The sequence below is a fragment of the Tyto alba genome, unplaced genomic scaffold (genome assembly GCF_018691265.1).
Source record: "Tyto alba isolate M040663 unplaced genomic scaffold, T.alba_DEE_v4.0 Super-Scaffold_13, whole genome shotgun sequence".
In the NCBI taxonomy this organism is placed as follows: Eukaryota; Metazoa; Chordata; class Aves; order Strigiformes; family Tytonidae; genus Tyto; species Tyto alba.
In genome coordinates, this window is record NW_024881275.1 from 30,161,773 (window position 1) to 30,185,674 (window position 23,902).

Genomic DNA, 23,902 nt, shown 5'->3' on the forward strand with positions numbered 1-23,902 from the left:
AGAATCGGAAGGAACAACAACATTGAACTTTATAAACACGAAGCACAAAGAACAACATTTTGACATCTATAGTTTGTCTATGAAAGTCATTATGGAAAGCCCCAACTGTGCTAAATGCACAAAGCTGTTAAAATTGCTCTTTAAAGAAACTGATTTTAAATTCAAATATATCAGGTTTCTTAAAATTTACACTTTAGTTGAAGTTGATTTAACAGGTTTATTACTAAGCTTGACAATAAGTGATCTAGGACTGCATCTCAGAAGTGCAAAACAATGCGTAATCACTAATACATTACTGTTACCTCATGATTGTGTAGTAATGCTCAAAGTGCCTATTCTTTTCTCTTTTTTTTCCTCCCTAATTTCCTTTCTGCCCTCTCTAACTACAACTGGTTATTTACACAACTATTATATTTAGTCACATTTACCATAAATTTTGTTGTAACACCTGTGATTTCCTTCATTAAGAGCTCAATAGATAAGGTTGCAGGTTGAAAGGACAGCATATGGGCCACGAAAGGGCTTGTTAACATAACCCATTATACTGCTGCACTGGTAAATCTTATTTCTATTAATCTAATGATTAGTTCAATCAATATTTACTCCTGTGCACGTCTTTTGTCTTCAGCTACAAAGCATACATTGTTCAATTTCATAGCACAGACCTTGATTTCTGTGAATTCATTGCATTGCTTGGCAGGAATGGTTTCTTGAGTAGCTTGGGAATCTTTCACTCCTTTGATTTTTTTTTTTTTTCCCTGTATCAGGTAACCAGTGTCCATACTACGGCAGATCCTAGTTCCTGGAATTGTTTAATAACACACAGTACTGTTGAAGGCATACTTCATAGGCACATGTATAGCAGTACCCAGGACAGTACCCTAAAGACTTTTCACTAGTTGCACAAGAGCATTTTAAACAGGAATTCTGACTTCCAGTTTACTCAGAACATGTATTCTTTTTCTGCTGGTACATTTTCTCCTAAAATGTTGATATAGTTTTTCATCCCAAAACAGAAATTAAATGATCTCTACCTGCAATCATGACCGTATTGTCAAATTGGTTAAATGATACTAAGTTATTTCTTTTCACTGTATTTGTAAAAGGCCCACAGCAGATGTTAGACATTGTCCATACCACAGAAGAGAAACTGTTTCCAGCTAACGCACATGATATTTTCATAGTTCTTAAAATAACTGTCATATTGGAAGTCACCAGACATCTATCCATAAAAAGCAATTTTCTCATTTAAAAAAGATAAATCAGAAATAAATTTTCTATGTAGAAATTCCAATTATATTTAATCAGATAGTTTTCCATTGATAAACTTTCACGAATCCCCTTTCTGCCCCCAACACTGTGGCATAATACAACAATTAAAGATAAATGAAAGATACTCTTTGGTATGTAGATATGGTGCAATTCAAAGTAAAAGTATTGCAGAGGTACAAATAGGCTCTCATGATTCATATAATAGAAGTAAATTCATATAATAATGTGTTCATTGACATGTTTTAGGATATTAACGTAACATATTCAAAATTTAGTAATGTTTATTTTTCCTGAAATAACTTGTGAAATAAGTTTCTTTTGCTTTAATGAGCTTATAAAGACTCCCTGCACTTACCTATTAAATTAAGGAGAACTTTCTCAGTTAACCAGTCTATTTGTATATGTTACTTAATAAGCTCTCTCATCAATACTGCAATTAAGATTTGTTTGACTCATGCTTTCCCAGTTGCTTACAACTATTTCAGTAACGCGAAGAAAACAGAGTAACTATGTAACATTATGTAACATGTATTATCACTCAGTTCTGACACCAATAACAAAACTACACAAAAAAACTTGCTCAAATACTTCGGCTTCAGGGTTCTCTGGAATTCCTTTTCTTTAAAACATAAAAGATAAAGATTTTTAGGAAGATTCCCAGTTGAAAGTTTAAATATTTTTTCAATAAAAGGTGTACTCTCTATGACTGCATTAATGTCACTTTCAAAACTTAAATAATTGTGATCACAAAGTTGGGTTTTGTGTGTGTACAGGTAGCAGGTGCCCAAATATTAAGTTACAAGATAAATCAATGTTAAAATTTATTTTCTTCTTAGTTAAGCAGCACAGTAATTTTAGTGAATTTTCAGTCCTCTTTGTCTAAAAAAATATACTTAAGTACACCTTCTGTGTTCTTAACCCCCTCACAGGATATTGGCAGGAATGGGACAAGTGGAAGGAAGGAAGACTGTGATGAACACACATTGGAAATATCACTCTTTTATATTTATGTTTGCCTCTATAACATATAGATATAAAAGTCATCAACTTCCAAAACTTTCATTTCCAATTCAGTGGGAAATACCTATACCTACCATGACAATGAGAGCACCAAAAGCACAAGTGCTCAGCCTCCTGTATCAGAATATTGTTCTTCTGCAAGTCAGCATGACTATGTTTTTTCAAATGGATTTAAACCAAGATTTCAAGTACAAGGAATTACTATTTTGGATAGGACATAGGCAGTGACTATAAAGTAGTGGCAAGACAGCTGAAGTGTGCCCCAAAGCTAGCTGTGCTTCCATGGGGTTGGACAACCGACAGCCCCTGTGACTGCCCAGTGCTTTGGGATGCAGCAGGCAGCAACACCAGCTGGGCATTTTCACCAGCTCCTTGGCTTCTGTCTTCAACATGGAGCAGGCAAGCAACCCCAGGCATGCTAGGCTGAGGGCAACAACTGCATCTTGGAAGAATCACAGCTCAGCTGGGGAAAGTTTGGAGGAGGAGCTCACATGTACAAGAGAGCTTCTGCCTTCAAACCCAACAGTGATATAACATAGTTGGAAACAGTTATAACTTCACAAGAAGGCTTACAGATATCTAAAAGCATTTGGTTTTGGAAGCTTACAATCTGTCAATTGCAATATGCATTTTTTTTTCCATTATTAGGAAAGCCACAAATGCAATGGATGCAATTGTATGCTCTCTTAGCATACAATGGTCTTGTTCATTTGAAGGGGTGTCAAGCGCTGTTCTCATCTCGACGTACATGGGATGTAAAGCATGAGTTCGGTAACCTCTTGCACATGAGTTTCGAACAAGGATGAAAGTTGTTTGTTTGTTGCTTTCCTCCTCCCTCTGTCCCAGCTCCTTTCCCCGCCCCCTCTCCCGCGTCCCGGCCCCGCACACCCCGCCTTGCGCGTGTCCCCCCCCCCCCCCCAGTAAAAAACATCCCTATTGACCTTGCCTAAATATAATGCAAATCTAAACTTCCATTCTAGGGGCAGAGCAGCACCTCTTCACGGCGGGTAGCTTCCATCACAGCTTTAGGGGCGGCTGCAGAGCAGGGGCACATCCCGCAAGCGGTGCCGCCAGGTGCGCGGAGAGGTCCGCCTCCCTCCCGTCCCCCCACTCCACCTCGTTTTAAAGGGAAGGGTCAGAGAAGAGGGATGACATTTCACTCCTTACTTGACAAGGGGGGGGCTATCTGCGATCCGCGGCAGCACCGGCCGTCCCGAGGCTTGGGCAGCTCTGGCTCGGGTGGACAAACTGTCCGGAAAAGGGGAGACGGGGCTCCTGCCCAGGGGGCATTGACGGGCGCGATTCGAAAATAACCCCCGAGCCACCCACCGGCTCTGCTTGTACTGTAGGCGACCCGGAGGGGACCGGGAGGGGACGGGACGGGGGTGGTGGTGGGAGCAACAGCAAAGCTGCAACAGGGGCCGCTTTACAGAACCGAGCGGGTTCTTTTCTCCGTTTCCTGCTGCTCTTATGAAAGACAAATACTGTTTAGCAAGTTCTTGCCAGATGCCCCAAAGAGAACACCCTGTCTAAGAACGCACGGGAAAAAAGGGGTTTTGCTCGTTTCTATGCGCAAACGTCGAAGTTAAATTCCTTTTAAGAAAATTACACGCAAGCGTGATTTGTTAGCGCTGGTAGCGCACTCAGCTGCGGAAGCCGATATCCCACAAGAAGAAATCCTAGCTAAAAGTTGTTTCCAGCGCTTGCTCCCCATTCATTACAGCAAACCCGAGACCCAAGAAATCTGCAGGCGATGTCGCTGTCAACCCCGACCATGTTCCGCTGCTCGTAAACCCTGCACCTGCGTCCCCTTACCCCGGGAAGAACTACTTTTTGGCCCCTTTACTATGCCGTGGGGTGAGGCGAGCAAGCGGGCTGAAGAACTAGGCGATAAAAGGGAGTGTGGAAGATGGGGAGCGGAGGAGGTGCGCAACCCCCGCGGGTGCCCAGGGCTCGCGGGGGTTCTTGTCCCCGTGGCGGTTCTCGCCTGGTTCAAGAATAGGGTCGAGAGGAGCCCGGCCCCCGGACACGCGGAAACAACGCCTTCCCACGTGTCCCGCACCCCTGCGTATCCACTCAGGTGAGCGGCGTGCCCGCCCCTCTCCAGCCTCAGCCGCACCCTCAGGACAAGCACCCCGGCAGCTCTGCATGACTGGGGTTGTCCCGTCGATGGGGATGCTCTGTGGTCTCCTGCGGGATCCTCATCGGGTGGGACTGCGCGCCCTGGGGGAGGACCTGGCTGCCCTCCAATACAGGGCTGCTCAGGGAGCGCTGGCTCGAGGGGCCGCGGGTAAGGGGAGGGGGGGGGGGTGTCCCGGGGAGCGCAACCCTTCCCGCCCCGTTAGCAATCCCCCGCCCCCCAGGCGACAAGCCGGCTTGGGGAACAGGGTGAAGCCAGCGAAGAAGTCCCGAAAACAACTTTTGGGGAGGGAAAGGGGAGCCGGTCCCTGTGCTGGCAGCGACCCGGGAACGAGAGGCAGGCAGCTCCTGCGGTACCGGTCACCTGCCGAGGGCGAGCGCGCCCCGTGGGCAGCTGCGGGTGGGAGGGCTTCACGACACAGACACCACCAGCCTACTTGCCCCTTCCCTCCCACCCCGCCCGCCGCGGCCCAGGGCGACGCCGTGTTCTCTCGCACAGGTACGTCGGGGGCGTCCCCCCACCCTCCTGCCGCGGAGGGCACTTCGGTCTGGGCCCCGGACCCCCGCGAGTGCGGAGAATACGCCGAGAGCAGCCACGCCTTCGGGCAGGCGTGATCCGTCAACTTTCTCCCCCGGACCCTGTGCCCCAGCACGAAACCTCCCTCCCGGCCCCTTCCCCAGCATTCTTCCCAGAAAAGAGCCGCCCCCCCCCGGCCCGCTTACCTCGCATGGTGTTGGCTCCCCGCAGTCATGAAGCTGGGAGCCCAGGAACCGCACCACAAAAATCCCGTCTCAGCACCCGCGGAGGCGGCAGCCGCCGCAGCTCTGCTCCGCCGAGAAAACCATACCTCCGAGGCGGCTCCGCGGGGCGCGGCTCCGCGGGGTGCCCGCCGCCGGGCGCGCTTCCCTCCCCGGCGGCCGCCCGCCCGCCCGCCGCGGAGCCCCTGCGGGGGTCGCCTGGGGGCGGTTGGCTAGTGGCGGAGCAGGCGAGGGGGCAAGAAAGGAGTTACGTTAGAAAAAACTGGAAAAACGCGCGGAGGAAGAAGAGGAGGGAGGGAGGGAGGCAGGCTGCGTGGATGGCAGAGCATGTGCGCCTTCACATGACACCGGCGCCCCTCAGCAGCTCCCCGGTGCGGATTTCCACTGCGCGACCACAGGGACGCGCGGAGCGGGAGTGAGACCCGGGGAGAACGCGGCAACGCCGCTTATAGCGGGGGGCGGGCGGGGCCGCCGGCACGGCCCCGCCCGCTGTCAGCGCCGCCGCCAATCGCCGCCCGCCCGCCCGGCACCGCGGCCGCGGGCGGTACCGCGCCGCCGCCGCCACCCCGGCCGCGGCCGCGTCCGGCGCAGGGGGCGCGCGGCTCCGCGGGGCTGCGCGCCCGCGGCTCCCGGCAACTTCTGCTCCTCTGGGGAGCGCCGGGGTGCTGGCGGGTCCTGCCCGGCCGCCGGGGCTGGGCGTGGGGCGCGGGGACGGGAACGGGTCCGGGTCCGGGTCCTGCCTGCAGCGCTCCGGAGCTGGCGGAGAAAGGTAACGGGCGCGGAGAGCACGCACCCCCACCCCCTTCCCCCCTCCATCCCTCCCCCCCCCCCCCCCCCCGCTCCCCTGCGCCTCAGTGCTTTCTTTTGGGGGGCAGAGGGTGTCTCTGGGGAGGACGCTTAAAGCGCTCACCCCGCTGAGATTGTCACCGGGGAGCTGCGTTTTCCGACAGGAATGGGAAAGTTTGGTGGTGAGTCATCTTCTCATTAAAGAGAGAATCTGGACGTCGGAAGCAGTTTGTTTTCCTTGCATAAGGCTAAGCAGGCGGCTCTGCAGAAGCGGGTTTGTTCCGCGGGCAGCAGGATTTTTCCTGACTTGTAACTCTTCTTCTGAATTAACCGATGTGTTTTGCACATGAAAAAAAAAAAAACAAAAACAAAAACAAAAACAACAACAAAAAAAATCAACAACAAAAAAACCCAACCAAAACCAACAACAACAACAAAAAAACCAAACCAAACCAACCAACCAACCAACCAAAAAAAACCAAAACAACCCCCCAAAAACCTGACTGCGGGGTCTTTTCGATATTTGTTTTGTTTTGTTTGTTTTGTTTTGTTTTCTGTACGGAAAATCATGGAACACAACCACAAGCCATCTCAGTGGGTCCTCTTAGAAACAAGTCCCTGGTACTAAGGATCAGAGTTCCTAACTCCAAGCCTAAAACGAAAAAGAAAACCCCTGATTTAACTGAAGTATATCCACATAAAGGTATTCATATTGACCTCCTAAATCAAAATAGGATATATTTTGAAGAGAGCTACTTTGGGGTTAAATATGGAACTGACAAAGTAATTTATTATTTCCTACATTAATTATCAGCTGAAGTTGTGTTAGGTCTATTATGCAAGAGATCATAGGTATGATCTGTTTTGATCTGAAAAAGTTAAGAATCAACATAGGAAAGAGTCACAATGAAACTTCCACTCTTGGTGCAAACTGGCAAAGCTTTACTCCTGGGGAAGACGGTGGCAGGGTTACAGGAAACAGTTCTCATGGTTAGGCTCTTTCAAAACACCTGTTTGAAATGAAACTGAGAAAGACATGAAGAATCAGCTCTGCCAGTACTGAAAATGTTTAGATTTACCTGATTGTTGTGATCTTTATCTGCATTCACCATGGTGAAGACAGAGCCAGTTAAGAATAAAAAGTTCATACTGAATTCCTAAGACATTAGTAGGTTTTTGTATTCTTGACCATTATATTTATGCAATTTATATACTGCATGCAAAGTTGCTAACACTCATTTAGTGCATTTTCTTAGGATCCTATTCAGAAATTATTATCAATTGCTTATTTTTTTACTCCACTTATGTTAGCATATCTTCCAGTATCAGCTACATGCTATCTTTTCACTTCGGAAGACCAGGAATTTGCAGTGGCATGTTTTCTTTATAATTGAGATTTCAGCAGATGTGGTTGGCACCAAACAGCAGGCTCTATGCCTCTCTCTTGTGGATTTTCCCATCAGCCATCTCTTCAACATGTTCATCAGCTCAAAAGTTTCTGAGGTAATTGCAATAAAACAACTATTACATACCACTTTGCAAAACAAGTTAGAAAGCACAGGGTCTTTATATCATTTTTCTAATGTGTATAATTTGACTGTTATCTAATTTGGAACTTGGGTGAAGGAATAATTAGCTCCTCACTAGTGCTTGTGGCTTTAGAAAAGCAACTGGGAGAAAGAGCAGAGATTCCATCTACTTGGTACTTGGTGTACTGCAGCCAAGGCACGTGTTGTTTTTTTTTTTGTTTTTTTGTTTTGTTTTTTTTTTTTTTTTTTGTGTGTGTGTGTGTTTTTTTGTTTGTTGTTGTTTTTGTTTGTGTTTTTTTTTTGTTGTTTTTTTTTTGTTTGTTTTGTTTTGTTTTTTTCACCTGGATGTCTACCTACCAGCAGGAACAAAAATTAAGTGAATTTGAAGAGGAGACAATGACTCTTTTCTTTCATATTCGGAGTCTTGTTATTGATTATGCCAACAAGATTTTAGATTTAAGTGTTGTAAAACTGCATCTTAACACTAGTAAGAGCTTTGAAAAGTAAGTAACTAGCTGTCTACTTGCTAAGCAGTGCATTCCAACTACCTTACACTACTGCACTAAGTACTGGTGCACCTTTATTTGGAATTTATATGGTGCTTTTGACAATGGAGAAGAAACTGAAATGCTGCCATTCTGTCTTAATTTGATTTTGATTTTGTTTTCAAATTTATTTATTTATTTATTTAGTTTAGTTTACAAAACCCAAGTAATTGGGGCCATGGATTTCATTGGCTTTTCTCTCTACTGTATAGAGTAGCAATTTTTACGTATCTATTTTCAGGAGTCCTTGTGGACTTTTAATTTATTAATCTGTCTTAGTCCTATATAATCTATGTATAGTGATGTCTGAGCTAACTTCTTCACCAGTTGGAGCAAGTTGTTAAATTTTCAATTTATTCTAGTACTTAGGATGAGATATTGTCTGCTAAGCACCAGTAATGGTGGCAATAAAATGATACATATAGTAAACATAAGTAGACTTCAGTAAGCACCAGGCAAATTATAAACACTTTATTCCAAAATGTATGGCTGCCTCAAACTGTTATATGTTGAAGCAGGTAAACAACACACAGGAAAGCCACATGATCTGAGGTCATACAGGAATTTATAGTATATTTAAAAACTGAACACATACCTTTAGTAGTTAAATAAATTGAGTGGTACAATTCAGCCCACCATTCTTGTATGATGGTAGTTTTCCTAGTCTTCAGTGACCCTTTAATGGGATTTCTCATTTCAGATGAGTGCTTCAGAGGAAAATTTTAGGAAAGAAACAGGCAAAAAGAGTTAAAATACAGCTGTTTTACTTGAAAATGTAAACAAATATTTTATATTAAAAAAAATTCGTTGTTAATGTATTTTCACTAAAAACTTAACAATGAGAAATTACCTTTCATAATGCTCACTTGCATTAGCACCTTTCCCAAGGCTTTTTGGATGACAAATCTTCTAAGACAGTATTTAAGGCCACATACTGTTGTCATTTTCATCATTTGCAATATATTCATTAGAGCTGTAACAAGTTATGCCTAATTTAATTGCTTCATTAAAAATTACTGAATAGAAAATAGTCAAAACAAACTGCGTCTACAGGCCCCATTTCACTCCCCTGGATATCAATGGCTAATTTCTGTTGGCATGAAAGGAAGCCAGATGCATCCCACAGCCAAAATTTATTTCTTAGACCCAATAGGAGCAAGATTGGTCACAGTTTTCTTCATCTCCTCTGTCTCCAGCACATATGGTCTCATTGCTAGACATTCCTAACTTTATGTAAGTCATGAGAAAGACTCTCTAATTTTTCATTTTATGTCTTCTGCAGAGAATTATTGACAGATTCAGGAATCTGAACTTTTCCCATAGATTCTTCACTTTAGATTCACTTTCTAAATTCTTTCCCATTTCTTTATGCCAGCAATCTGAAAGCATGCACATACACTACACTGTGTTTATCTCCTGTAAAGCCTGGTAACCTTCATGAAATTTCAGACTGTTTCCACAGGGCATTATTTATTTCAAGAACTGTGTATTTTTTTTTTTTTTCTCCAAACTAGTAAAATTGTTTTAAAAGCAGCCCTAGAAAATCCTGACACAATCAGAAATTATATTCAGTAATTGAAAATCTTTAATTATGCCAATTTAGTTTTGGAAGCTAAGAATGTAATGCATTATGCATGACAGGATAACCAGAAACTTGAAAAAATCAAAATGAAAAACCATACTTGATTATTTCTTCTGTCTTGTGAGATGAAAAGCAATCCCTAGCCACAAAGAAGGAATCTCAACTCCTGTAAATACCTCATGACATTTAAAATCTGCTGTTTTCTATAATACTTCAAATTTATTATAAAATGTACATAGTGGATATATATATATATATATTTTTTTTTACAAATGCATTGGTTTTTTAAGTGTTACCAAAACTGTATAGTGACTTACCCCTGATTTCATTAACAGTGTCAATCACTGGATCTTTGTCTAAAATGTCTCTTTTACATGTGTCTTTGAACAAGAATGGATACTAGGTAGGAACCCTCATGCACACGCGCACACACACACGCATGCACACACTCACACACAGACACACCCATCCCTCAATATTTATCTAAAATGGTCAGCAACTGGAAAGACTGGCTGTAAAGATGTAGTTGCTGGTCAGAGCTGCATTAACCCTAGAACACCACAAACCTTAAAATGATAGTTTGGGTCACAAAACTCAGACAGAGAAAAAGCTAAGTTCGACAGTAGTACCTCTGCTGTAATAACCTGATGTTTGCTCTGAAGAAACTGCAGCATATTCGAATGTTGATGTAGTGAGGAGGCAGCAGTGAAAGACCGTCCTGGGGGAAAAAGCTGCCCAGGGGCAACGACCTGCCGACATTGGCACCCACACTCTGCTTCCTTGGCTGGGCTGGGAGCTGCTAAGTTGTTTCGAGGTGACCCAAGAGCAAGAATGGGCTTCAGCGAAGGAGACAGGAAGATGAGACTTGGAAGGAACATGTGGGCAAAATAAAACGCTCCAGGAAAGAAGCAGGAGGCAGAAGACTGACCTAGAGGTCAGTGCTCCAAAATGTAGCAGCCTCTGAGGCAGTAGGTGCTGTAGGTTGGGAACAAGATTTGAATGTGTATTGCTTTCATGCAGTAGTTTAAAAAGCGAGGATCTATTATAACCAGAGTTTTTCCACTTTAAATGGATGCTGACCTTCCAGCTAAACACTGGTTTTGCCTCATGGAAGCAGCCTGATGTTTTAAATTTTTATTGTTGTTTCACTGGAAAAAAGCAAAATTCAGAATACAGATATTTTGTTTAACAGGAAATGAATTAATTTTCTGGTGAAATCCCAGTTTTCCTATTCGTATTTGTGCACTAAAGTCTTACATTTGTAAATTAAAGTAGGTAAAAAAGTTTACTTTAAAATATTAATTTATTTTATTTATTATATGCAAAATAGATAATGATTATTTCTGAGCAAATGTTTATTTAGAATATCAGTTTTTAGTTTAGTCCATTTTGATGAACTAGCTATTTACGTAATTTCTTAAAATCAATACTGCACTGTGGGAAGGATAAAAAATCACATACTTAACAGTAATTCTCTTCTTAAAAAGGTAAAATTAAAGGAAGGTTTCAATATTTTGCCCTTCTTTTGGCTTTTGAGTTATTTATATCTGGGGTTCTGTTTTAGACTAGTCTTCCATGAACACTGAGTCTACCTCTATGCTCTGCAGATTTAACTGTAGCTCATAGCAACAGCCACCGTAAAGGATGCCTAATGGCTTCTACTCTATTAGTTTCTTCCAACTTTTTTACATTTGTTCTCTCTTTCTTTCAGGACTGAAGGTATTTGTTGAATGACCTGATACAGAAATAGTCTTTTCCTTCATGGAATGTGCACATACTACACAAAAATATTCCAGAGCCATATACAAAATTGCTCTTTTATTTTTTTTTTTCCCCTATATTTGTAAAGTATTACTAAAAAAATCAGTAAAAACCCCTAGTGAACAGATGCAACCTATTCATATTTCATATACTGCAAATACTTTGAGAAGTATATACCTCCTATAGGAGTTGGTTACCTCGTATTTTAATGGTGAAAAATAAAATTGCTTTCAGCACAGTTACCTTTAAAATTGGTGACCCAAAATACATTTATTTTCGGATAGGTGGAAAAAATATGCTTAAACACTGTCCAAACAGTAAAGCCAGGGATATTCAAAGTGCCCATTGTTGGCCTAGATTTTGAAATGGATGAGAATAGAATCAGGCTTTTGAAAATACACATACTAAAAAGCAGATTTTTTTTTTTTTAATGTTAGATATTTAAAGAGAATAAAAGAGCCTACAGATTGCTTACCCCTATTTTTGGCATGATCCATTTACAGACCAACGCAAAGCAAACAAGGTAGTTACGTCAGATAACAAAAACAGGCTCCAAAAGTAGAAGTGACGATCCATGCTCCCCTTTCATTAAAAAAAAAGCTCTTTCTCATACAAAGCTATTAGCGCCACTTTAATTCACGCAGTTAATTTTTCTTTCCAGTTCACAGGCCAATCCCAAGAGGGGAAAAATGTCCTCAGCTCAACCCCTTATATGAGGCAGGCAGATTTAGCAAGTCTTGATCTGAGAAAGTACTAATGAAAATGCTTAAGATTAAATATGTGGTTATGTGCATCTCTGAATGAGAATCTGTGTCAGGATGCTTATTTAGCTACAGTTCTGATATTAAGAATATCTCCCCCTGTTGGCTGACCTAATACAGAAGGTAACATTGTTTTGAACGTCCCTTTTGTTTTATACATTGTGGTTAAGTTACATAGGGTATATAAATATTTGTATGAGAGACTTTAATGAGCTAATAAACATTTCCTGCTTTAGTTCCAAAATTATTTGTGTTATACTTATTGTGGTAAGACATGACTATGACTGAGCCCAGGAGACACCTTCTGCGTAACAGTTAACAACTCATATTTGTGAGTAGTTGTGCAAAGAAAAGTTTTCATAATATATATTTGAAACCAGTAAATACTGGTGTAAAATCAAGTTCTTGGCACATATACCACCCCATGCTAATGAAAGCAGGTAGTGATTAAGTATTTAAAATATTAAATATCTCAGTACCTCCAGCATAGCTGGCTCATGGGTAGATAAATGCACAGTTTGAACACAAGTAAGAAAGGCGAAGGAGCTAGCATTACTTTAAATCTCAGGTTTCCAGGATGGTCAGTGGCACCTGACAAACAGCAAATGTTCTCCGCTAATATCTTGGGCTTAAATCCTAAGAATAGGAAAATATAAAAGCCTACTAGGACAGAGTGTAGCATAAAGACACCAGAGCTAGCTTTAAATGAATTATTTTGGGTACTGGCAACAGTCAAGCTGTGATTGCAGAGAGCTAACTCTGTGTAAGAAGTTTATTCTGCTGCATGGGCAGGTTTAGCAGCCTGTCCTGCACTCCATGCTATTATTGTGCGATGGCTGCAACACAATATTTTGCATAACACCTCTCATGCAAAATGTGTCCAAGAGTGGAGGCACGTGGCAAAAAGCAGTTAGTCGGGCTAGAGCTACACTACAATATAATATGCACAGATTATTCTAACAATTTTTGCTTATTCATGATACCAATTCGGCCTTACCCGAAACTTTCCTGGGTGAAATGTGGCCAGTCTTGAGATGCATCCTCTTTCTGCAGAAAGAAAACATTCACATGACATAAAAAAAATTAGTTATTTCTAAAGGAAGGCTACTTCATTGTTTGTAATGGGACATGTGTGCAAATGAAAAGTCTCCAAACATCTACAATTATTGCAAGACACTCAAATGAAATGAAAAATTTAAAGACTGCTGCTGCTAATAGGACACAGCAAAAAAAAAACGAGAGTGTCTCTCTTTGCTTTTAATGCCAGTCACAAAGAACAAGATGCCGGTCCCCCAGGCACCTGGGGGGTTGCTGCAGTATTGCAGGGAGATACCTCATGTGTCAAAACACATTAACTTTTTTGGCAAGTGGAAAAGGGACAACTGTCCAAAGAGGTCTTAAATCTAGCGATTGAGGAGTATGGAAACATAACAGTAATTTCAACTAACAGACAAAATTTAGAAACAGAAATATTTGGAAAATATTTGTCAAAGAACAGAAGGGGGACAGACTAACAGGACAAATTTTCAATACAGTAAAACTAAGAAATAAAAGATAACTTAAAGCCCCTGCATTCAAAATTAGTGATTACAACCCAAGATTAGAGATCTATATGGAGATAGAAAAGTAAAAAGATGACTGGCTTGTTACCACAAGGAAATGCATTTAATATAATGTTCATATTCCACTTTTCCAAAACTTTGGTGATTTGTAAACACTGCCATTTCAGCCACACAAAACTAGTGAATTACCTTCAGTGGGACAGGGAATCATATTACTCTATATTAGGCGTAGTGCTTAAGTTTTAGTGTTAAAATTAGTTGTTTACAAGAACAACGGGATAGAGAGTAATAGGGAGGATAAGTACTGGTAGACACAGCAACTCAAGAGAAAAAATAAACAATATTGAGACAGCACCTTGCAAGCACTAAATAATCCCCTGAAGCCCTACTTGGTACTGTATTACATCATGTTTTGTATAACATGTTTTCTTGTATGCTGCCCAGCACACTACAACTACTGCCATTCAGAGGGAACTTGACAAGCTAGTGGTGGGCCCTTGCATGAAGTTCAACAATGCCAAGTGCAAGGTCCTGGACATGGGTCAGGGCAATCCCAAGCACAATCACAGGATGGGTGATGAGTGGATTGAGAGCAGCCCTGAGGAAAAGGGCTTGGGGGGTATTAGTAGGTGGAAAACTGACAGTGGGCCAGCCATGTGCGCTCACAGCCCAGAAAGCCAACAGTGTCTTTGGCTGCATCAAGAGAAGTGTGGCCAGCAGGTCAAGGGAAGTGATTCTTCCCCTCTACTCTGCTCTCATGAGATCCCTGCTGCAGTGCTGTGTCCAGCTCTGGGGCCTCCAACATAAGAAGGACATGGACCTGCTCAAGAGGGTCCAGAGGAGGGACACAAAGATAAATGGGGTGCTGGAGCACTATAGGACAGGCTGAGAGAGTTGGGGTTGTTCAGCCTGGAAAAGAGAAGGCTCTGGGGAGATCTGATAGTGGCTTTCCAGTACTTAAAGGGGGCCTACAGGAAAGATGAGGAGGGACTCTTTATCAGGGAATGTAGTGATAAGATGAGGGGTAATGGTTTTTAAACAGAAAGAGGGTAGATTTAGGTTGGATAGTGGGAAGAAATTCTTTCCTGTGAGGGTGGTGAGGCACTGGCACACATTGCCCAGAGCAGCTGTGGCTGCCCCCTCCCTGGAAGGGTTCAAGGCCAGGTTGGACAGGGCTTTGAGCAATCTAGTCTAGTGGAAATTGTCCCTGCTTGGAATTCACAGAAGTAGTGATTTTTTTTGAAGGCTGATAAGTGCAAGTTTTGGAAAATATCTTAAAATTAATTTTTCAGCTCTTGAAGAATTCTATAAGATGTTGAGATTTTGATTTATTTGCATGAAAAGAGTACACTGTTGGAGAACAAATATTGCCTACTATATGATACAGTATGATGGTTTCTGTACTCCTGAAGGCTTGCTAGAAGGTGAAAATACTATGATTGTATGACTTTGTATGTGTCAAAATTTAAAAAATATTTGTCTTTAGGAGAAAAAAAAGTATTATGCTAGAAAACTTTGGTAAGATATTATTAAGATAGATTAGGTAATTATTATACATTGTAGCTACTTTTGGACTGCCATATTCAGTGTTTCTTTTTGATTAGGAAGGTAATGAAAAAGAGTGAATTATCAAGAAATAAAAGAAAAGAATGTCAAGCACTGCCAAACCACTTGAAAATTACAGAAAAATACCAATTAATTTTAAGGAGTCAAAGGGATAATGAAAATAGTATTCAAATGACAATGGTGTCAATTTGTTCCTTCCAAACTGTAGAAGCCATAATACGTTTACTTTTATTTTTTCATTCCAAAAATAAAAAAATAAAAGGACCAAAATTAAAAATATTTTCCCTTGCTTCCTTTGTCTTATGAACTATGCCATTAAAACGAACATGTCGTAAGAAGCATCCACTTTTTCCTTTGTCAAATATATGGTAATTGAACCAACACTAAACAAAGAAACGAGAAAACCCCTCCTTTTTGCACATCCCCCTTGCCAGCCACATTGCATGTGACATTTGGAACAGCTTCTATGCTGAATCAAACCTTTCATTCCTAAATGTACCTGTGCAGGAGGCAGCCAAAGGCCAGGTTTCAGTTTCAATCTTAAACTATTTGGTTTCAGAGCAAGATCTGAAGTCAACATTGATAAATATTGTTTTGACCATGGACATTACACTCTTGCTCCATGAAATCTCTTTTCATTCTGCTAGATCTTTCTGCAGTGTTTTACAACTACTGATCATACCTTTGTCTTACCTGCAAAACTGTACCTCTGGCAGTTGGTGCCTAAGACACTGCACAAGGATCAATTTTGTTTCCTGCTGGCTCTATATAGAATTTCTGTAAACCAGCAGAGGAGGACATAAGGGCTGGCAGCAGATATGTGATGCTCATCTCTACCTGTTCTACATTTCATTGTGGCTGCCAGTCTGGCTAGGATGGAATGAGCTGGTCAAAAGCTGCCAAAGCTGAGTCTTTGATAAAACTGGAGATAACAAAAGAAGATGGTTACTTATGGTCAGTCCTGCCACAATGTTGTTCAAGTGAACATTGGTTTTTGTGAAGTGTATGAGCACTCTTGGGTCCTTGCTGATACTAAACTTGGACCGAGGAGTATCAGTTAAAAAAGATTTTGGTCATGTCCTTTTGTCCAGGAGACTCCATCCAGTTTTGCCAGAAGAATGACTTCCCATGACTGGACTACAACCCTGAAACAGAGCTGGATGTGAAGCCACTGATTATTAGGGAACTCCAACTAACTCAGAAGCTATGATATTTCCTTAGCTGCATGAGCTACCACAAACATAGGAGACCTTCCACTGGTTTCCTATTGAATTTTTGATCAGGTTAGAGAACCCTTTGCTTATCTTTATAGTTGGGTTCCAAATACCTAGGGGACTACCTAATGCTATGAAATGACGTGTGTTCTGGCACAACAGGACAATAAGGATAAACATTTAGGAGATGAAGAATTCTTAGGGACTGGTCTGGTACTTGAAATTCATTTCTACAGCAATGAAGATCATTAAAAAAAAGTTGTTGCCAGTGAAAGCTCTATTTTCTTAATTCTGCATTTTCAATTTTTCTGTGTCTGTAACTCTAATATATTAATACCACTTCCCCATCACATTGCCCCCCAGCCCAGTTCTGTACAGTCAAAATACATTGTTTTGGTTACATATTTCTACCAGATACATCTTTCCATATGATAGTTTTCTAAATACATAGTAAATGTTGTGATATTGTGTATTTAAAGAGGTGCAGTTTTCTGTAAACGTAATGTAGAAATATGATTTTTAGTTAGTATGCAGTGTTTGCAGAGTTAGATTGTGATGTCACTGAGAAATACCTGCAAATAGCAGTGATTATTTGATAAGATAGAACGAAAGGAAACCTATCAGTGTGAGGTCAAGCTATGAGGTCAAGCTATAGAGGCTCTAGCAAAGCAGACAGTTGAGTGAAGTGTGTAGTACAGCTGTACTGGTACTTGGCAGAGAAAAAACATGTTTTATCAATATGAGAGAAAAATATCGTTTTTGTTACCTTTGTGAGATCTTAGGATTTATGCAATTATCATCCTAGATTTTCTTTTGATGACACTTTAAATTAAGGTCCCAGGCAAATAAATATTTGTTGATGAAACTGAGAAATGATCATTAGAATTTAATGGATGAAAAGGTGTAAAGACCTAAGCTGATCTATCAAAGAAAATGTAATGCCCAGCAGAAAGATTATTGTGTAAAATCTAGAAATAAGATCTACATTTGACTTTGAACTTGCAATTTCTGAAATTGTTGCTCAGTTAATTATTCTAGAATTCTTCTGCACAACCTGTACATTATATTACCTTGGAAGTGTGATCAAGTGAAAAATAGCAAACAGAAGATGTGAGGGGTTGGTGCACTTGATAAGTCTTCCTTACATATCAAACCTGCTTTTAAACAAGGTCATGTACTGGCTATACTGAATGGCATATCCTACATTAAAAAAAAAAAAAAAAGAGAGAGAATGTGTACCAAAAACAAAAACTGTTTTGTCGTGCTGAGTATTGCTGAACTTGCTATTTTTAGTTTTAAAACAACAACAACAACAACAACAACAACAACAACAACAACAACAACAACAACAACAACAACAATAATAATAATAATAATAATAATAATAATTAATAATAATAAATAATAATAATAATAAAAGAAATAAATAAGCCAATCCTAAAGATAAAGTTTCAAATATAAAATAGATCCTAAAGCCACATGATATTGCTTTAAACATTAACAAAAGCTATTAATCAGAACAGCAGCACTAATGAAAAAAGATATTACAGGATCAGCCTTATTTGACTAGTTGACAACTAGCAAAAATAAAGTGCAAGAAATCAAAATTTTTCTCTTCAAATATTAGGAACAAAAGAATGGAAGCCACTTTCAGCAGATGTGATGAAAAAATCTGCAGAAAAACATATTTATAAAGTATAAAGCCAGAAAGAATTGTTACACTTATTTACAATGAAATCCATAGGGTTTCCACAGGGACTTGTTTGAATTAAGGCATAATATTTAGGCAAAATATGCAACATTGATTTTAAATTTGCCAGTAGTGAATAATTTACTGTGTCCTTTTCTAAAGCTGTCCTAACGCCTTTTACTCATCATGTTAAAAATATAAGCGACTGTCTCCAAACTAAACGCACACGGTGCCAACTTGTTGGGGCTTTATCTTTAAAACTTACCCCTTTCAGTGTTGTCTTGCTTTCTTAGTGTGACTTGCTGAATAACCTGCTCTAAAGCACAGGATATAGACCACACAGCATGGAAATATGTCCTGATGGTCCTCACTCAGAGGGATACAGGTTTTGTGCAAGTAGCTTTGTCCATGAGTCTGCGGAGCAAAGGAGGTGCAACAGCTCCAACACTTGCTCAGTTGGCACATACTGGTTGCAGGAGCTTTTTCAATTCATAGACTAGTCTTAGCAACTACAGCCCCAGCCAAGCACATGGAGCCAAGTTCTGTTCTTAGCTACACTGATGTAATTCTGAATAGATGCTGGCCTGTTTTATTCATTCATAGCTCATACTAGTGTTAATGTATTTGGATATGAAAATAACGCTTATTCAGGCAACCTCCCACTCATGTAATATTATTGTTCCCACCAAAATTAATGAAAGATTTGACTAAGTGAAGACTTCAGAATTTTGTAAATATTCAGTCAGTGTATAGTTCGCTGCCAAATTCCAACTTGTTTGCCACTGAGGTAAAGGCAACTGCTGAATTTATTGGAATGCATCTCCTTTCAAACTGCCTCATAGTTTCATTTAAACCAAAAGAATCTGCATGCTTGAAAGAGGAATTTGGAATAGTAAATGTTTCAACCAGTCTGTGTGGAAAGTGTTGGTCCGTATTTCCTTTCACCCTAGCATAAATTTGGGAGAATCAGCTTTTACTCTCAAATATTTTTGATGCAAGACAGTTAAGAGATGTGCTGAGCTTTTTTTCCTGTTTTTGCTTTCCATATTTGAAAATAAAAAATGTTAGCTAGCAGTGCTTCTGTACTCTAAGTAAATAAATATTCCACTTTATCTGAATTCCATAGTTTATATATGTGCCTATATAGTGACAATTCAGTATTTAAGCAATAATTTTAAAAATTTTCATATTTATAAAAAAGTTATGGGTTTTGACTTAATGGCCTAGGATGAAACCAAGGTCAGATAACACTCTACCAAACTGGCTGTCAACTTAATTAATGACTGATTTGCTCCGGATTATTACTATTATAAACCAAATTCAGTGTTTTAGAACAGAAGTTATACTTTTTGTTGCTCCACCCACCCTTAAGTTAGTTACGACGTGATCTGAGGCACATTTAAGAGAGCTACTATTTTTAATGTAGACTTTCAATCTTTATGTTTATCCTGACTACCTTACACATTTGTATTTTTAGTAAAAATCCAAACCTAGTAATTTATCAATATATAATTCAGCCAAAAATCTAAACACTTAAATTAGGCAGAGAGGGCACAAAGAAAAGAAATGAGTATACTCCTGCTTCTTGTATGGATAAAACAGATGCCAATTAAAATTAACCTCAAACCTACCCGGGTGTATACTGCCTGAATCTGTTAGGAACTTTTCTCTCCACACATTTCTTTCACCACTGTTACAAAAGAGAAATGCAGTTGGAAGAAAACTAGTGTAAACTTCATGCAAATGATTCATACTGCTTCTGTATTGCTGTATTTTACCGAAGCAATGCAAAAGATTGTAATACTAGCACAATGCTTAAAAAACAGCAGTATATTTTGAATAAAGAGCTCTGCATTCTCCTGGCAGCCAAGGAGTTCAAACAGAAAACATACCAGCAGTATAGACCAATGCATTATCACCCCCTCCCTCTTGCTGCATAACTGTGCTTCATAATATGCCATAACATTGGCAAGCACAGCTCAGAGCTTTTTAAGAACACAAGGAAGCTCATGAATAATGGTTGAATCAGGAAAGTGATAATTAAATGAGACAACTGAATGCCAGTGGAGTCCCTAGTGGAAAATACTGTTCAGTGAAGATCATCTCTACCTTTCATTTCCCTGGTTTTATCAGTACCCTGCTAAAGATATTTTTCAAACTAACATTTTCAAGACAATATGAAAGTTCCCAAAACCATGTGCTGTATTTTTGTATGTAACTCCTATTTTAAAATGTAAGGTATTTGTTGTGCTTCAAAGAATAAATTAAAAAAAAAGCTTTCATTGTTGACTCAGTGAGATAAAATATTTTGCTGTTTTACAGAACTGGTTAACAACATAGAGCATATTAAAAAATGCAACATTCACTAATGGCTAAATTGTAAGCATTCTGGCTTAAATGTCTGTTTAAGTTTCTCCGTATATGGGAGGTATAGTTTTTTCACCTCCAATTCCACCTATGCTGGGGCCTCAGAACAAACATGGCTAGCTGGAGTGTCTACTCTTCAGCCGCCAGTCTGAAGGAAGACAGCTCTAAGCTTTTTATACAGCAAGTGTCTCTACTAACTTCCCTTCTGTCACAGCACAACATTCCTTCTGAACTTGTGATGCAAGGAGAGGCTGCCATGTTTTTGCACATTATTCAGACTGCAGTGGGACTTACAGCCAGAAGCTGCAAATTGCTGACCCAACTCGTTGTTGTTGTTTGTATTTGCCAAATAAATGCTTCTCCCACAGTACAGGAGTTAACCTCTCAAAAAGGAAATGAGAAATGAGTCTCATGATGGAACAAAAAAGTTGCTTTCTATTAGAGCACTAAAAGTTGAAGTGACTCCAATGGCTTGATATTTATGTGGACATGGCAGTGAAATGAGACTGTGACTATAACACGACAGTTTTTGTGAAATACAGTGTATGTAATATTCATTCATTCATTCATTCATTCATTCATTCATTCATTCATTCATTCATTCATTCATTCATTCATTTTTTATTTGAAATAAAATCTTCCTTTTTTACCACCTGACACTACATTATTTAAAAAAAAGCCAAAACTGACTCACAATGGATCTCAGTGTTGCTTTTCAGACAAGCACAGAACATTTTTTTAATTGGCGGTTCTTATATTTCTAGCTTGACAGCTTTGCATTCAAGGTTGTCAGGATATTTTTAACATCTGAAATGTGTGAATTAAAAGATCTGGGGAAAATTGATTTGGGGTAGGTTGTTTATGTAAAACATCATACAGACTATTAGCATTTAACATATATTTATGTGATTTTTAGGAAAAATGCCTTGATTACTCTGGAAAATTCAAAGGAAGGGGTAGCAAACCTTATACTAAAAAGCACAAAAGGTCAAAAGCTTTATCACACCTTCATCATAAGGTTGCAGATACAGATTTTTCTCATTTTTAGAGGGAGGTTGTAATAGCCTATAAACATGATTTATTCACAACCAGTGTAGTTTTCATAAAGCCTTGATTCACTGTAATCAAGGTTCTATGTTGGATATGTATAAAGGCATAAACGGCTCTTAACTTATACAAGGAGAATGAATAATATGAAATTTCTTATTATTTTCCAATAAAGTATTTTCACACCCATAGTTGCTTGCTCCCTCTCTTGCTTCTCTAAGTGGCTCAGATAACTTAGCCAATGCAGATTTAACATCTAACGAGTGCACACAGATATTTTGGGACTCTCTTAGTTGTTCCATTTCCATCTTGTGCTGCAAAATTACAGCCTTTTTCTACCAGAGGAAGTGAACATGACTGTGTAACATTGTAGGCTAGGACACCCTTCTGAAAGTTGTAAAAGTCTGAATCACCTCTGCTCTCAGGCAGGCAGTATGATGTGAAATACTGACTAAAATGGTTATTTTACAGCCAGATTGGTTTCCTGATCCAGCTCACTGTGCAGGCACACAAGCAAGGCAGGGGAACATCAACTGAAGGTTCGTTCTTAGGTTGGCATAACTATGAAGATGTAGGCTCCCAATTAATTCCTTTATACGAGCTTGATTTTCCACCCCTAAATGAAAATGAAATATTTTATTTCATAATTGACTAGATTTTAAAATTTTGTTTTAATTATGTTTCAGATTTTTGGGGGGAGAGAGGGGTGAGAATTGTTGGGAAACTAAGATGATTTCTTCCACAAATTTTAGTTGTTAAACCAAAGAAAAATCAGAAAATAAGGTCTACTCTATGATGACATGCACAAATATTATTTCATATTTTTGCAGAGTACCTATGACACTGGCATTGTGGAAAAAGACAGAGATGACGTTATGCAGAGTGTTGTTGCCAATTACACATTAGAGATGATTCAGATTATTTGTCTGTGACTTCAGAAGACTAATAAATCATCGAAGGAAGTTCCCTATAGTTCCACATATGCTAATTTGTATATAAAAAGACGGGGAAAATGTCTTGAAATGCTAAATGAAAAAGAACTTTAAAATTTCAGTCTTGTTAATAAAGTTATAAATGTCAATAACCAATACAATCCCTTGTTTTCTGAAAAAAATAAGGTGCCTCTGATGGTATGGGTTATGAAAATTGATTTTAGCCCTGGTGTTTGCCTTTGTAATCTGCAGCGAGAATTTTTTTTGGTGAATAAGGCTATTATTATCATCTCAAAAAAGTTAGATTATTGCCCACACCAGGTCACAGATTTAGGTAAAGCATGTGTGCTTTAGTCTGGAATGTCAATGATAAGAAGAAATGATGGGAATAAAAACCAACACCAAAACAGGGTAAACACAAGACTTAATCTTAAATAACATTATTATCATATGTTTTGTTTAACAAACTATTTTAAATAGATAAAGGAATGCTTCTTATTGTATACACCCACACAAAAATGAAAGCTGCAATACTGAAAATTTCACATGTATACTTTTCTTTGACGGAAATTTCCTTGAACATAATTCTTTAAATATGATTTTTAATGAAAAAATATAACCTTAAATAGTTCTGAAAAGCTTCTTGTTCATAGTGAAGTGCATCTTTAATCTGTATGGTAGCATATTGCTTTTATTCAGATCACATTTAGAAAAATCTACAGTATCATTTCTAATGTTGAGACAGATTGAAGAACTCTTGAAGGTAACAAAATCTAGTGATAGGAGGGATTTGAAAAACAGGAACTTTCAAATTATTACTTTTTCTTTATCACTGCCTTTCAGGTAAGCTTGAGGCATCTCTCTTAAACAGCTTCAGTATTCACAGTTGTAGAAAAGACATGACAATATTTGAGTAATTCATAAATTTGTTAGAAGAAAAGATAAATTTCTGTTAGGAAATAAATTTCTGTTTGCAAAACATCAAAAGACTGATTCTTCATCTTGGCTTGCACTGAGACTGTGGGCAAAGAGGCAGTAAAATATAGAAAAAATCTGGATCACTAAAAAAAGGTTGATTCTGCCCCTTTACACAAACATATTTCTGACAAAAAGAGCAAATAGAGTACCAAATTTATTATATTGTCTCTGATTAGCCAAATGGATAATTGTAGTTTGTTTGTTATTTGTATTCTTCAGTTGTTCTAGAATAAATTTAATAAAGAGGGAAGCCTTTTCCTTCTTTCAGGTATAAAGAAACCTCAGAGTTAGGAAAAGTCAGAATTTTATGGAGTTTGCAGCCTCTTTTTTTAATCGAGCACCTTGCTCCAAACACTCTGAAAATAAACAAATTCTTGTAATGCTTCAACAGT

The 23,902-nt window shown here is 39.6% G+C and overlaps 1 protein-coding gene and 1 long non-coding RNA gene across 2 annotated transcripts in view; one reads left to right on the top strand and one right to left on the bottom strand.

The window, feature by feature from the left end:
• RORB (RAR related orphan receptor B) overlaps positions 1 to 5,598 on the bottom strand; it is a 142,508-nt gene extending 136,910 nt beyond the window's left edge. The window contains exon 1 of the mRNA XM_033010447.2: positions 5,155 to 5,598. Within this exon, the coding sequence (XP_032866338.1) occupies positions 5,155 to 5,161 (7 nt within the window). The 5' untranslated portion in view covers positions 5,162 to 5,598. The remainder of the gene's footprint in view (positions 1 to 5,154) is intronic.
• A 170-nt stretch (positions 5,599 to 5,768) lies between these two features.
• On the top strand, positions 5,769 to 22,717 carry LOC122152891. Its single transcript, XR_006164866.1, has 3 exons — positions 5,769 to 5,959; positions 22,072 to 22,139; positions 22,431 to 22,717. It is a non-coding gene; the product is annotated as an uncharacterized LOC122152891 (long non-coding RNA).
• The last annotated feature ends 1,185 nt before the right edge of the window (positions 22,718 to 23,902 follow it).